Source organism: Annulohypoxylon truncatum (genome assembly GCF_022578515.1).
Source record: "Annulohypoxylon truncatum strain CBS 140777 unplaced genomic scaffold F4807scaffold_40, whole genome shotgun sequence".
NCBI lineage: Eukaryota > Fungi > Ascomycota > Sordariomycetes > Xylariales > Hypoxylaceae > Annulohypoxylon > Annulohypoxylon truncatum.
In genome coordinates, this window is record NW_025953826.1 from 269104 (window position 1) to 284224 (window position 15121).

At 49.3% G+C, this 15121-nt stretch overlaps 3 protein-coding genes across 3 annotated transcripts; 1 reads left to right on the forward strand and 2 right to left on the reverse strand.

Annotated features, from left to right (window-relative positions):
* Positions 1-155: 155 nt before the first annotated feature.
* F4807DRAFT_442138 (Spc98 family-domain-containing protein) lies at positions 156-3517 on the forward strand. The gene is made up of 3 exons (XM_047999448.1): positions 156-709; positions 768-2722; positions 2772-3517. Exons 1-3 carry the CDS (start codon positions 325-327, stop codon positions 3174-3176), a joined length of 2745 nt encoding a protein of 914 aa, XP_047850268.1. The 5' UTR covers positions 156-324; the 3' UTR covers positions 3177-3517.
* Positions 3515-4736, reverse strand: F4807DRAFT_274093 (GatB/YqeY domain-containing protein). The gene is made up of 3 exons (XM_047994606.1): positions 4429-4736; positions 3843-4333; positions 3515-3770 (listed from the first exon to the last, which is right to left on the reverse strand). The coding sequence occupies exons 1-2, from the start codon at positions 4625-4627 to the stop codon at positions 3876-3878; spliced, it is 657 nt and encodes a 218-aa protein (XP_047850269.1). The 5' UTR covers positions 4628-4736; the 3' UTR covers positions 3515-3770; positions 3843-3875.
* Positions 4737-7456: 2720 nt separating this feature from the next.
* On the reverse strand, positions 7457-9587 carry F4807DRAFT_274236 (S-adenosyl-L-methionine-dependent methyltransferase). Its single transcript, XM_047994607.1, has 9 exons — positions 9279-9587; positions 8878-8966; positions 8640-8821; positions 8453-8578; positions 8278-8310; positions 8130-8223; positions 7955-8024; positions 7857-7870; positions 7457-7787 (listed from the first exon to the last, which is right to left on the reverse strand). The coding sequence occupies exons 1-9, from the start codon at positions 9396-9398 to the stop codon at positions 7754-7756; spliced, it is 762 nt and encodes a 253-aa protein (XP_047850270.1). The 5' UTR covers positions 9399-9587; the 3' UTR covers positions 7457-7753.
* Between the last annotated feature and the right edge of the window lie 5534 nt (positions 9588-15121).

A 15121-nucleotide genomic window follows, 5' to 3' on the forward strand; every position in this document is an offset into this window, starting at 1 on the left:
GATGGAATACTCTAATAAAGGGGTTTGAATAGGGGGGCAGATACTGCTTAAGTAAATAGAATATTCGCAAATCGAAGCGCCAATCATGCTTATCTACATATAACGCGCTGTTACTTCCGTTCAACGCGACACCCAATTATCGATAAGTTCTCAATTGGACATTAAGCATCCATTAGACGTTGGACAACATTCGAACCTCCCACCTTCAGACCCAAGCTACCAGGCGACCTAAATACTACATCTGCTCGCGACATCGACTCTACGTCAATCCGAGACGCATGGTACTGAATCACAAGAGTTTCCAGATGTCGCCGTCCAGTGACCATGTCTTCGAGGGTCTCCAATCATTCAGAGAGGCGCACAAATGGCACCAGCGATAATGACAGCAACCCGCGACCCCGCGGAGGTGGTCAAGCTTCACGAAGTTCTCAACATCAACGAGGTACACGATCCCCGCAAGCTGCCGATATAAACCCTCCTCACAAGCGGACCGCATCAGGAAATCCACGCCCGGTTAACAAGACTGTTGAAGAGCGAAGGACTGAGCGCACAACTATCACTACCAAAGAAAAGCTCACCTCGCGAACAAAAAGTCCAGAAAGACGATCTAAAGATGCGCCCCCGCCGGAGAAATGGAAGGCGAAAGAAGCTCCAAAGTCTCGTCAACCAGAGATGAAGCCGAAGGAACCAAAGCTTGACGCCGCGCCTGGTAAGTATATGCTCCCTTACCTCAAGGATCTAAGCTAATCTTCCATGACCATCTATAGCAGTATGGGAGCCCGTAGCTAGATTAGCACCGCACACATCTGCGCCTCTTGCGATTCGTGTATCGGTCCCCCCTTCAGCTTCCCAAGCGCCGCAGTCTCTACAGCCTCAACCTCTTCACGAGTTATCCTTAGAAGCCCAGGAGGCAGCGATAATTGAGGATATACTGTTTGTTTTTATGGGATATGAGGGTCAATATATACGTTACTCCTACTCGTATGACCCCGAAGAAGAGAGGGACCGACTTGCAGGCCCCGAATTCAGAATACTCCCAGGACTCGACCCCAGTCTTCAGGATTTAACAATGTCAATGCTAAAAATGGCCACCTACTACTCAGCCCTCGAGACTTTCATCGATGTGCAGAGTAGAGATGAATTCGGTGCTGTCAACCATGCCCTATGCGCTGCCATCAGGAAGTTTTTACAAGACTATCTAGTCATGGTCGCTCAGTTGGAGACTCAGTTCTTAACCAATGAGACCTTTACCTTACACCTTCTCAACGTTCATACCCTACCCACAAGTCAGATGATGTACCAGCTTTATTCATTAGCCCACGAGTTTTTGAAGAGGAACGCGCTTTTAGATGTTGAGAGCGAGGAAGAAGATGAAGACATGGAGGATTTCGATAATATCATAGCAAACTTGCAGCGAGGCGAGGAGTTCATGCCGGGGAACTTGACGGGAAAGAAGATTTGCAAAGGTGGCGTGGTCATAGGTTTGATCACCAAGAGATTAGACACCATGTCTGGAGATCCTGCTGCAAGGTCATTGTTAACATCTTTGCTTCGCGATGCCAGTCGACCATATATGGCAATGTTGAACGAATGGCTCCATCATGGAGAGATCAGAGATCCCCATTCCGAATTTCTCATCAAAGAACAAAAGAGCATCAGGCGAGACCGACTGGAACAGGACTACACCGACGATTACTGGGAGCGAAGATACACTATCCGCGAGCGTGATATACCCCCGCAATTGCAGGGCGTCAAGGACAAGGTCCTCCTCGCAGGAAAGTATCTCAACGTCGTGCGAGAATGTGGAGGGGTTGACGTTAGTAAAGTCGCCCAAGATGTTCCTACATCTTTTGATGACGTGCGATTCTTGGATAATGTCAATAACGCCTATGCTCATGCGAACGAATCACTCATGAAATTGCTCCTAACTACGCACGCTCTTCCCGCAAGATTACGCTCACTGAAGCATTATTTCTTCCTCGATCCGTCCGATTATTTCACCTATTTTATGGAACTCAGCGCGTCGGAGTTACGAAAGCCGGTGAAATCCGTCAACATCGTTAAGCTACAGTCTTTACTGGATCTCGTCTTACGACAGCCCGGCAGTATCGTGTCTTTAGACCCATTCAAGGAAGATGTTCACATAGAAATGAACGAGGTCAGCCTAATTAAGATGTTGCAACGAGTTGTTAACATCACGGGTATTGAGCAAGGAGAGGCTCTGCAACCTCTGAGTAATCAGCCTATCGAAAACGACAAAAACGCACTCGGCTTCACCTCGTTACAACTTGACTATACTGTACCGTTCCCGGTATCACTAGTCATCAGCCGAAAAACGGTATGGAGATACCAAGCACTGTTCCGCTATTTATTATCATTAAGATATTTGGAATCGCAACTGTCAACAACATGGCAAACTCATAACACTGGTATCGTCTGGTGCCATAAGTCGTCAGCGAGGCGCGTCGAAATCTGGAAAAGACGAGTATGGACTCTGAGAGCTCGAATGATAGTTTTTGTCCAACAACTTCTCTACTTTTGCACCCTGGAAGTCATTGAGCCAAATTGGCAATCTCTGATGTCAAGACTCAAAGCTAAGGATGGCAGTCTAGACGGGTCGGGCAAGCCAGATCGGACAGTCGATGAATTGATGCAAGACCACGTGGACTTTTTAGATACTTGCCTTAAGGGTTGCATGCTAACCAACGGCAAGCTAATTCGAGTAAGTAGTTCTATTATGTGCCTATCGCCTTCTTACTTACCTCTTTTAGATTCATTCGAAGCTAATGCAAACCTGTACTGTTTTCGCCGCTCATATGAACTGGTTATCGCGCGAGCTGGAAAAGACCGATCCGGATCTAGTTGGCCCTATACAGCCGCCGAATATGACCGACAAGGAGTGGAAACGATTTCAGGCTGTAAAGTCCCAAAAGTCACATAACGACAGCTCTACCAGCCATCTCCAAGACGACGAGGCACGGTTCAACACCCTAAATGAGATCATTAGGGGCTGGGAGAAGAACTTTAGTCGGCATCTGCAAATTCTGCTGGATGCCTTGAACCATTACGCCGCGACGGAGACGGTAGTCCTCCTAAGCTTGTGCGCAAGGCTGGCAACCGCTAACCAAGGAACCGAATTCGCGGGCCCCCGCCCCGAGGGTGAAGCGGCTGTATGAATATCCCATGTTAGTAATGAGATTTCCGGCGTGACGTGACATATCGACGTGAATGGTGTTCTTAAGGGGTTGAGAGTCGCGTATGGCGTTTTGGCGGGATGAAAATAGTTGGTTTCAGGCAGAGCCGTCAGCTACGCAGTGAAGAGATACCTTTTACCTTTACCCTATACCTTGAATTACGAGTTATCTTGTTTTTGTGATGAGCTTGGGGCTCCTGTATCCATCCGAACCAATGCATTAGTTATTTACTTCATCGCCTTTGCTCTAGTGTGGAGATATCCCTTTTTGAGCCTGTTGGGCTTATGTAGTTCTATAGGAGGCAATAAACCTGTACAAAGACTATCTCGATGAGCAAATAAAATTAGGGGCTTCATGTGATATGTACGTCCTTAGAATATCTATAGAGTGAAGATGTAGTCTACCAGACTTTTTATACGCCAACCGACCCGATGCGATAGTAAGCGCATTTTCTCATCACCGTCGTACAGCGTTAATATACATATCGCATATCTTCATGGCCCCAAGTACCTTTTAGCCTCAGGTAAGCACCATATCAAGCCAGAGCAGATCGAAGCTCGTATCGAGTAGGATATTCTAGCTCCGATTGTTAAACGGCGTTTGATATATCCCATTCATAGTCTCACTAATCATGCGCCTTATACTTACGGTCAAAGAGGGTGGCTCCTTAGTTTATTCAGCTTACTTGGCCACGCTCTCCTTAACAAGCTCAGCAACTTGCGCCTTATCTACGTCCACGCCGTCGAGCGGGCCGCCCGGCGCAAAGAGCGTCTTCATGACGGCGCCAAAAATGGCCTTCTCGGCACCGCCGCCGCCGCCGCCGCCGCCGCCGCTCCCGCCCGCGGCCTCGACGGCGCCGGCTACGACGCCGGCCAGCGCCTCGGGGGAGAGCGTCTTCACCCCGCTCTGCGCGAGGTACTCTTCCAGGACGGCGATCTCGGCGTTCTCGGTGTAGACGAGGTCGTCGCGGCCGGCGTTGGCGAAGGAGTCGCGCGCCTCGACGGACTGGCTGATGGACTTGCGCAGCAGCGAGACGAGCTGCACGTCGCTGGTTATCGGGGACTTGGTCTTGGAGGCGTTGGTTACGGCGTTGAGGATGGAGCGGATGGCCGAGAGGCGCGGGGCGTCTTTGGCTCGCACTGGAGGGAGGAGGTTTGAGTTAGCGATTTACGTTGCGCGAAGAGTTGTGCACGAAGAAGCTTGAGAAGAAGCCGGTGGAGGGTGCGCGACGTACTGGCCGCCTTGAGATCACTCTTGAACTTCTTCAGCAGCGGAGGCGGTGGGGGCGGCGCGTCGCTCGAGTAGAACCGTGCGCTGCTACTACATATCTGGCTTGTCGGCATCGGCAAAAGCCTCGGACTGGTTGGCGACGCGAGCCGTGTTCGTGCTAGCAATCGTTCCGCGAAGCGGGGAGAAGGTCGTAAAGCCGCCATTGTTGGTAAGTTCGGGGACGGTGGCTTCGAAGGGAGAGGGAAAAAAGAATAATTAAAAAATTTTGGTAGTCGTAAGTTGGGCAGCTTTCTTATGGGTCCGGGGAGAAATTCAGGGGATCTTAACCGAAGGTCGCGCCAATCGACCTTTCGTTTCGGTACGGTGATGCGTTCCGGGCCTCTGTCGAAGCGGTCGTAGCTTGCCAAACTGTCCAAGCGTACTATGTGGATGTGGATAAGGTCGATCTCGGGAGCTTAATGTCTGGTACCTGGATTTCGTTAAGATCACGATCGTCACATGCTCTGTAGACCGAATGGAGTGAGGCTGAAAAGTTAAAAGCGAATTGGTGCGAATTGAATATCGAATTGACTTTTTTAAGCATTGCTCTTATTGGTCGGTTGCTAAGCTGAAGCTGCGGTAGCACAACCTCTCATTAGAACGATATCCTGTTACACAGCAATTCACTTAACGGCTCAACTAATAGCCATTAATCAATCGACGGCGGACGATAGTACCGAATCCGCCAACCCGCCAATTCATTTTATGTACTGCGATGTATACAGTATGAATGCACAGTATCTTGAATAATTACCACTGTATTTCTGAGCTTACAGGGACTATAGCGCTGAAGAGCGCTAAAGAGCGCTATAAACTACAGCGTGCTATAGCGCGTAGCTCCTTACAATTTATAAGGGATTAATCCATTTAATTGAATTGTAAGTTTTACTTGGCTATTCGCTAGGCTTGAATAAACATTTGCAGCTTAAAAGCGATTTAATTAATCAATTATTCAATTGATTAATTAATTAGCTAGGTTTAAACCTGGTTAAAATACGTTGTATAAAAGGTAAGTATGTAGGTATTGGATAGGTTTACCGACATTATATTGTACCTAGCAAAGGGAGTCACGTGACACTAGTCATGTGCCATACGTCGAGTGCTGTAAGTCACGTGTCACCTTGCGGCTGACCTTTGAACAGTAATCATTGAACTTATTAAAGAGCTGTTCAATTGACTGTTCAATTGACTGTTCAATTGACTGTTCAATTGACTGTTCAATTGACTGTTCAATTGACTGTTCAATTGACTGTTCAATTGACTTAGGTAGTATTCAATTGACCCTTGAACTGCCCATTTAAGGATTAATTACCTAGGTAGGATTTAAGGGCGCTGTGATAACGAAAGTGTGCGCTATAGCACGCTGTAATTTATAGCGCCCTTTAGCGCTATAGTCCCTGTAAGCTCAAAAATACAGTGACAATTACTCAAAGTACTGTGCATTCATACTGTATACATCGCAGTACATAAAATGAATTGGCGGGTTGGCGGATTCGGTACTACCGTCCGCCGTCCAATCACCCTTCGATAACCATCGATAAACGCTCATCCTGGTTCATTCTCATATGATTCTCCCTGATCATATTAAAAGGGTAATTACCTGTTTGGATAGGATCATAGGATCCCGTAATTTCTATTTCGATGGAAGCACAAAACCCATGTCCCGCGTCCCAAATACGGTATCCCCATGTATAATCCGAGCTGATATGATCGACGGTCGGGTTCGTCTGATGGTGTTTAGGCGCAACATTGACTTCCAAACCTGCCGTCACTGTTTCAAGGAGACATTACTTGCATCACATTAGAATAGCATAGGGATCTGATAAATGTCACCTGACGGGTAATGGCAGCGAGATGGTCCATGATCTATTCGCGTAGCATGGGTCGGGACGACCCTTTACATCCGCGGTAGGGCCCACCGTCACCTACAGCCCACAGAGCCCAACGGTTCTCTCCTTGGCCGCCACCTTGTTACACAGTCACATTATCAATCACATATAGAAAAGCAAAGTCCATAAGTAGGGCTCGGGGATGGGGGTGACACAAGAGCTTACCATCGCGGTTGAATACCTAATCTATGTCAAACGGGCAGAACGGGATCGAATTTCGGGCGAGTAGCCCGGGTAGGCTGGTAAATTCTGCGGGTAACAGTAACATTGTCGCCCACACAGCTCACTCACGCCCACGCCCTCGCCCTCGCCCTCGCCCTCAGGCTGCCCGTCCCGTTGCAACGTCTGTGGATGATGATGGTCGTACCGTTGCCCTTCCGGTAACAGTGGGCAAGCTGGGTAGGGTAGGCTCGAGAGTCTAGAACATGGCATTTTAAGGATTTGGAAACGAAATCAAGAACGGACCGGGGGCTTGGCCCACTGGAATATGGATAGTTGGTCCGCCCACGACCAGGAGATAACAAAAGTACGGTGGTGCGGGATGCGATCAAAAGGGAGCAGCCGTGACAGCGGCCAGCATCTAGCGGCCAGCGGCTCTAGCCGCCCGTACTTACAGATTTACATGATTTGCATCCATACCTACTTCTCGATGCCGGCCAGTAATATTGCCATACTCCTTTACGTATTACATGACTTAGCCTCAATGATTGTGTGCGTGTCCGATGTACCTTTATACCTATACTTATACCTATACCTATACCTGTATACCTATATACCCTGGAGTTACGTAGGGACACGCTGTGTATAGAGTTGGGCCGGTAGGTACCCTATGGGTATTTGTGTTCGGCGCGGATTGGGTTGAGACACAGTCCCGACTAGTTGGACCCGAGACTCTGGGTAGAAGGAGCGAAAGGCATGCCATGATTTGTTACTTCCCTTTTGGCTGCAAACCTTAAGCTGACCTCACGTCTTTCCGTCTTAATATCTCCACACGCCCCTCTCCGTCTTCTCCTCTCCTTTCAATGTATCACATGCTACCGGAATTCCCTGAAAAGCGAAACATAATCCATCTCTATACCCAAAAAACGTCTCTATAAATGCAGCCATGCTCCTATGACCTTATGACCCTATCTTCAGATTGCTTAACGTATAAAGTGCGAAAGCCCGGTTCCCGTTGGTAGGGACATGGACAACGCCTGAACTGCCTTACCACCACGCCTAAACCCTTCCCTACACAGGATTCATCCCTCTCCACCCACAGGGACAACCGAACCATCAAGCGACACGATCATGAACCGATCAACTTGATCTATGTCTATCTGTGCAGCGTCCTGTGCCTTTTCTCCAACCCGGCAAGGTTCCCCTCCGCCAAACTCCATCAAAAATAGTCGCCCGATCATCTCAGCGCCTTGGCTTTCTACCGACGCACACATACCTTCGAATTCCAGTTGTTAGCTTTTTCTCGGCCTTTCCTCCCTAGGGTCTTGAAGCAAGGACGACTCACACTCGGAAATATGGCTGTCATTTGATAACATCACTTGTCAGCACCCATCCGCAGCCTGTCTCGGTCATTTGAGTTTGAGGATTGCGGTAGAGCCTTACCTTGAGTGCGGGTGTACTCGCTTCTGCTCTCGCTTGGGCTACCAGGACGTGGAATTCCGTAATCGTCATGCTACGAAACGTCAACACCATCTCGAATAAAAATCAAGATCTCCTTGATGAAAGGGGAAAATAAGAAGGAAAAAGAAAAAGAGAAAATATCGGCGTGAGAACGCACCCAAGTAATTCTGTAAATGGGTACAGAGCTAAGGACCCTAGCATCAAGCGAACATTTTCTTGGTTGGCTACACCAATATCGAATTCTCTCTGACCTATAATGCATCATCAGGGTTAAACATCCAAAAGAGAATATTCGGCAATCATACTATCAGACCAGCCGCACATTGGAAGGGGAATCACTATCAAGATGTCAATTAGTAAGCGTGACTCCAAAGAGTTGACAGCAAAGTCGAAGCTTAGGGGCACCCCAAATATGAACCGAACGAGCAGATTCGGTTTCCAAGATGGAGTATATTAGGGGCAAATGAACCCTTAACATACTTCGTTCCTCGACATCGGTAAAACCAGCGTGTCTCATCCAATGCCCAAGACGCCGTGGCGCGTCCGGATTCTTGAATTGTGCCGTCGCTGCTCGGTATTTATCTGACCATTGACGAAGGGCGTGCGCTATGAGAAACACCGTCATGAGCTCAACTGTAACGCGTATCGGATCTCTCCCTGGGCTTACCATCTGTCAATGTGCCATTGTCGGATTGTGCGTTGAAGTCCATCTCAACCATCTGGCACCACCCGCCTCCGCGAAGACACCGTAGGATATCGCGCATGTATCCATGCCATCGATTTCGGTCGATGCCTCCAGCTACCAGCCTACTGTTCACGAGATCGAAATTATTGGGAGGGAATTGAAGCCTAAAGGGAGACTTTCTGAGATCGCTGCACTAATAGTCCGATATTTCGGTACTTACGGCATGTTAAGGTTGTCGACATTAAGGTAAAGGTTCTCAACACTCTCCTCGGGGTTATAGTGGTGGGGGCTCACGTCGATGCCATTAACCTAAAATTACTCTTGTGTTAGCTCTCAAGGGCCTCGAAACAACAAACAACTTTTTCTGTACGCTAACTGCTAGCATTGGATAGGCTGGATCCTCCGTTTTACGGTCAAGATCCGCCGACTGCAAGTATTTCCTGACTCTAGCCCGCGGCCTGGAGAGGGAAGCTGAGCACAGGCTTATCACGTCGCAAGAGAGGGCGGGACTAGTTTCGGCTCGAAGATGTAAGAGTTGAGGAGACTCTTCCGGAAATATACGTCTCCTAAAAACCGGGAATCGTGAAGAGCGGTCGATCCAGGAAATTAAGCTATACATGCCTCGCACCTAGGGTTCTCCCAAGCTACCTGAAAAGCCCATAGGCCCGTACCGAAACCGCAGTCGAGCACTCGTCTTAATGCTCCCATGGGCGGAAAGATGGACCTTCCGTCGAACATCATGGTCAAGACATCATGCTGAATTCGCAGACGAATAGTCTCATCCTACAAGAGTTGTCGATGTTAGATTTCAAACCGTGCCTGAAAAGGGGTATTAGGGGCTGCAGACCTCATCGACTGGCACAAAGTATATCTTGCGATCTATGGCGATGCGCTGGTATGTTCTGTTGTGGTGGATAATTGTTTCGCGCACCTCCTCGGTGAGCTCTTCGGTATCGGCGTGCCTGCCAACATTTTAGTGAGCAGAACGATTCTACTAATGCCAAGGGTCCTGTATCTACCCGGTCATTTTATAAGACAAGCTTCGTCGAAGGATTCTAAATCTAAAAAGGCCTAGTTGAGAATACCGAGGGAATGGTTCATAACTAACCAGCTGCGCAGTCATGGAGTCGTGGTAATGGGTGGCACAAGCAAACGGCTATAGACTTCCGAATGGCGGCTTTTAACCAGAGCGGCTTTCTCAGTTTGGGTCTTCAACTCCATCGACACACACCTCCTTCTCGACGAGGAGGCCGTCTGATCTCCTCTATTCCCTAGGTACATGGGGACCGTTAGTGGCAAGTGGTATATTGCAAACATAATAAAGCTGTTTAGGCGTGTGTGGAGCCAATGGCCCGGTCGAAACAAGCACATTGGTCACACGTCCACAGCTTGCACCCCACGAGCTGTTGTTGCAGATCCTGGGTACTACGGTTACTCCCTATGTATGCATCAGACCTTCCTGATCAAATCCGCTCAGCTATAAACCACTGAGGCATAAGGGCAGGCATATGAGGTTCCTAGACCTGTTCCTCTCTGGTTGCTTCCACGACCCAATGCACCCGCACTAGTTCCCGTCTCTGCTCGTGCATTTTTTTCTCGGTATGAAGAGACGTTGCTGCCCAAGCCTGCTTCTTCCTTGTTGCGCTTGGCATATACTCCGCCCAATGGCTATTTGGTTCAGGTGCTGCGGAGGGTTCATATTGCATTGAATGACATATAGCGCAGAAAAGGTCTTGTATGTGGCTAGGTGGGATTTAAACAGCCACGTATGAAACTCAACTTAAGCTTGTGATTGAACGTGCTGGCTCGGCAGTCACTCGGTACTCTGGTTACCCTTCTAAAGATTCTGACAGTTACCGTACTGTGTCCAGTGTTACTTTCTAGCAATATCCGGGTCAGTTGATGCGGCCATGGCCAAGGGTTCAGAACTTTGGATGGCGCAGCCGCGTTGAGCGCGGACAACTTCAGGCCCAAGGTGATTTTGGCGGCGGCAATGGGGGATAAAGATTCAAGCGCTCTTTCCAAGAGTAGGAAATCTTTTCTGTCTAAACATATTTGGCTTGGTTTGGCAGAGAACCGCCGAATTTCGCAGGGTCGTCTGGTCAAGGGAGTCTAAACATCCAGCTCGCGGACTAGCTGTGGCTTTACTTCCATGTGCCCCCTATCCGGGGCACGCAGAGGACGGCAGCCACACCAACGGGTACTCCCAGCGATCCGTGGACCCTAGCTACTTCTCAGGATTCTTTAAACCCATCCTCTACCACTACTACTAAGAAGCTTGAATCTAAGACCCCTGACGACTACCAAGAGACGGCACGGGGAAGTCTTTGGTAAGCATGGCGGTCGCAGCCTGAGTCAGAAAGAATATATTACTTGACGATGACCTTTAATCTATTACAGGCTTGTGGATGTGGTCAGTTACGAACGAATTCCACATACGTACGTAGCAGACCATCATGACGACAGGGATGGAATGTTCGAATGGTCGTCCAGTTACAGTAACTTGTTCGCAAAGCGACTAAGTCGGATCATTTGCGTCCACTTAGTACTAGTACATATGCATGAGAGGAGCAGGTTCACCTCACCCGGGTCTTGGGACGACAAGATTGGGGTGACGATCGTAGTGCCTACTATTATTACTCACGACTCCTTACGTGCGACTGCCGGGACGGCGAAAGAGATTACGGGATTACCTTATTTTAGTATGGCTTCCTCACACCGCCACTGTGGTCTGATGGGAGCTAAGCTTAACATTAACATAGTCGGCTAAGAAATCAGCAACGGTGTCTGGGCCGTTTATTGTCCGTTTCTTTCTCTATTTTGACATCAGTCTCAGCAGGGCGACGACTGCACAACATCTCTGGGACGCCCGTGGAATGTTTTGTCATGGCTTGCACCCGTATTGAAGGGTTTAGAGGGCACCAACACTACGAAGGATCAAAAACAAGCGGGCCGTCGCAGTGGAGATGGCTTTAGAGGGACAACGCTAGGAATTGGGGGGGTAGCGGCGATCTCCAAGTGGTCGGTACAGCAGTACCGGTACGTTTCCAGAAAGATGGATGAGTACCGTAATGTACTCCAGCTGCCCTTCAAACAGAGGGTTTCCCATTGAGCGGAACGAAACGAGGGAACTTTCCCCGACTGGCTAGAGAGGCTCGACGCCCGGAGCCCCCTGCCGAGAAGCATAAGGAGACCCTTACGATGGGCCTTCAACAGGCCTTACCGGGTTCATCAGGCGGTTCGCAACTCGTAAATGATCATGTACGAACCCAAGCCTGGTGAAAACTATATCTCTCTACGTTAATAATTAAAAGTCCTTGCCCAGATGAGTGGCATTAGGTCCATTCGTTGTTCGACGCTAGCCATTTACCCCTGGTCCACAGACAGGATTATTGTCGGACAGGCCCACACGCGGTTAAAGGCTCGATGGTCCTCATACTTACATACGGTACTGTACTATACACGCACGCAATTTTTCCTGCCGCTAGGATAGCGCCGCCCCTCTGGAACACACACACTCGCCATATCTCGCGACGGGCCTCCTAATGGGCCACGGCTGAAATCGGCATATCCGGGACTTCGGCTCAAGGGATTTGCTTCTGCATTGCACAATCTACGATCTCGATTATGGCCTGCGTCTTTTTGGACCGCATATCTCAACATCTCGCAGCGCCGATATGTACCTCGCTTTACCGTCGTCATCTTATACAATAATCATCACAATCATGTGCCTTACTTTATTATGAGCCATGCATTAGCGTGTACCGGAGTATCGGGTCAGACACTACAGGCGTGATCGTATCCGGATCTAAGAGAGAAAATAACGGGAAAAAGCGCCGGTCAAAACGACCAATTTCGACCCCAGCCTCACTCCACGCCGCAGTGATCGCCAATAGCAACCCTTGCTCACTCGTTATTACCCTGCAAATCTAGCAATCATCCAATCTTCGGCAGCCTTGGTTGGGATTTGCTTGGTTGCAAAGAAGGAACTGCTCTCGTAAGCAAAGATCATCTAGCGACACCGTCCACAACAAAAATTTGATTAAATCACGTGGGGATCGATGGAGGGTGGGCTACAGAGAGGGCCGTGAGTGACATGCTGCGTAGTAGCGGGCAAGGTAGGTGACATAGTGGGCGACATAGTAGGCAGCACATCCATACATGTATGATTCTGTATTACCAGCCCGAGCAACTGGTTCTATTTCCCGGAGTAGCCTGGCTAGCTTACCAACGCTAGGGACCTTGGAACTGAGGGGTCGGTTAGAAGGCAGGGTGCTACCCTGCGGGAAGCTCGCGTTGGGAACTTTTGAGGCTAGATTGGCTTGCAGTTCACCGTTCCTGCACTACCCATGATTGGTAGGATGATTCCAGGCCAAGGCGTTTTGCTTCCCAGCATGCGGGAGCAGGGTGGACGTTTCCCAAGCCGTCAGGTCTCTCGCTCCTTTCGGCTGCGCTGGGTGCGGCAGCATGCAGACGCGAGGCGAAGGTGCCTTACCGTCTGCGCGGAAACACCTCACACGTCCACACGTCTGGGTTGGTCGCAACTTTGGGAGAGGTCAGTGCCCCGTGCCCGTGCCCGGGCGCTGAACGTTAGCTGTACATACACCCGGGTCCTTAACCCAGCAGCTTGGTAAGGCGATCTCTATGGATAACCGACAAACTCGCGCTTGGTCCTGTTCAGGATATTGCGCCGTTGTCACTCTTAATTCCTCCAGTTCTCCGGTAGAGCAGCAGCAGAGCTAAGAAAAAAAACAAAATCCCCTAAACTCCACCTATATGTAAGTCTCCCCCTATTACACCAAGCGTTGTACATGATGTCGTACCCTTAATCAAACTTCACCAGTTGACCGTCGCGCCGCGTAACGCCGACCATGACCAGCCAGCCAGCATGACGTATACACGGAGGCCTCTTAGCGATGTCAATGCTATATATCTGCCGAGAAGCGCGGCATCCTACCTAAGCCTATCCTAAACTAACCGACGTATACGCCGTGCTACGCAAGCTGACTGAATTATATTGAAAACGGGGCTTCAATACGCCCGGAGCAGTCGTGTTGACGTCGACCTGATAGGCACAAGTCAAATACCGTTACTTGGTAAAACGATAGGCAAGCATGTCATGTCAGTAGGGTGACAAAACAGAGTAGTAGTCCCGGGAAAAGGTAGACGTGCAGGAGATGCAGCCATGAGCTGTTCTTTAAGCCCCCAAAACCGCGCCATTCGTTCTGATACATCAGGTTTTCCTCTCTTTTTTCTCTCTACCTTCTACGTCCGCGGCCCCTGCCTTCTCTCACGTTCTTGTTTTTCTCCCCTTCCGTATGCCCTATGCCTCCTTCGGTGTGTCAGGGAGGAATCCACTGGGTCTCGCTTGTCAGCCCATTTCAAGCCTTTGACGTATGTTGTATGTTGGCATTGGCAAGGCAGACCAAACCACTGAGGCGTAGTAGGTCAGGGAGTATGCGTAGGGCATGGTATGGTATGGAAAAAAAGCAGGATCGAAATAGGCCGGGGCAGAGACATACATACCTATACATATTTCGTTTGCGCACGACCGACGTCGTGACTCGTCCAATGCGCGCTGGGTGTGCGATACCTAAGATATGCGCGGTAGGGTAAGGCGAGAGGCCCGACGGCGCGTCCTTCGGGCAGACCCCCAATCGCGGGCCGCCCGCGGCCCCTTTCGGTCGACGGGGTATTTTTTTGACGTGGTTATTTTCTTTAGCGCCCAGATTGCTGGTTGCTGGCGCTGGCGCTGGGGCGCCTCTTTTTTCTCTTTTCCCTAATTATTCTTTTTTTCCTTCGTCCTTACCCCTGGAATGTGACCTGTCACATATCACATCTCACTTTATCCTTCTACATATTTCTTTTTTTGTACACATGTACATATGTACGCTGTCTATATGGGTATGGGTACCTTTGGGTATGATGGGAATTTGGCGTTCGCTTCTTTCCCTCCCCCGGCGCGAATCCTTGCCGCCGCTCTTCCCTCTCCTCTGGAACCGCAGCGGGCTGCCGCTGGGAGCTACTGCAAGCGTCACACCCTTACCGACCTACTTCTTCGCATAACCCTAGCTTGGGTGCCCAGGGTCCATTGGGTTATCTATGGCTTCTTTTTGTTAACTTTGAAATTTATCTAAAACGAAGGATGATCTGTTTTATGTACGTTCCTTGTTATTTGACGTATTACATACATAAATCGTAATATTTAACTGGATATCTTATTATTATCATCATTATTTCTTCTCGGCTTGTGACTTTCTCTTCTTAGTAAGCCTGTGACGACTTATATACCTACCTACATACCTACTTTATGTACATTGCTACATCATCCCCCCTGGGTTATACGATCCAATGTTCCATTTTGCCAAGTACATGTATGTACGTATGTACCATTCGACTTCGCAGCCGCAATCATATGGTATGATCGGGACGGCCCATTGGAGACGGTTTCTTATCGAAACGAA

Excerpts from the sequence above, each read along its gene's own strand:
- F4807DRAFT_442138 (XM_047999448.1), top strand. The coding sequence starts at position 325 with ATGTCTTCGAGGGTCTCCAATCATTCAGAGAGGCGCACAAATGGCACC. Across the intron at positions 710-767 it reads AAAGCTTGACGCCGCGCCTG|CAGTATGGGAGCCCGTAGCT; the intron begins GTAAGTATATGC and ends GACCATCTATAG. Across the intron at positions 2,723-2,771 it reads CCAACGGCAAGCTAATTCGA|ATTCATTCGAAGCTAATGCA; the intron begins GTAAGTAGTTCT and ends TACCTCTTTTAG.
- F4807DRAFT_274093 (XM_047994606.1), bottom strand. The coding sequence starts at position 4,627 with ATGGCGGCTTTACGACCTTCTCCCCGCTTCGCGGAACGATTGCTAGCA. Across the intron at positions 4,334-4,428 it reads GAGTGATCTCAAGGCGGCCA|TGCGAGCCAAAGACGCCCCG; the intron begins GTACGTCGCGCA and ends TCCTCCCTCCAG.
- F4807DRAFT_274236 (XM_047994607.1), bottom strand. The coding sequence starts at position 9,398 with ATGATGTTCGACGGAAGGTCCATCTTTCCGCCCATGGGAGCATTAAGA. Across the intron at positions 8,822-8,877 it reads GTCGACAACCTTAACATGCC|GCTTCAATTCCCTCCCAATA; the intron begins GTAAGTACCGAA and ends GTCTCCCTTTAG. Across the intron at positions 8,224-8,277 it reads AATGTGCGGCTGGTCTGATA|GTCAGAGAGAATTCGATATT; the intron begins GTATGATTGCCG and ends GATGCATTATAG.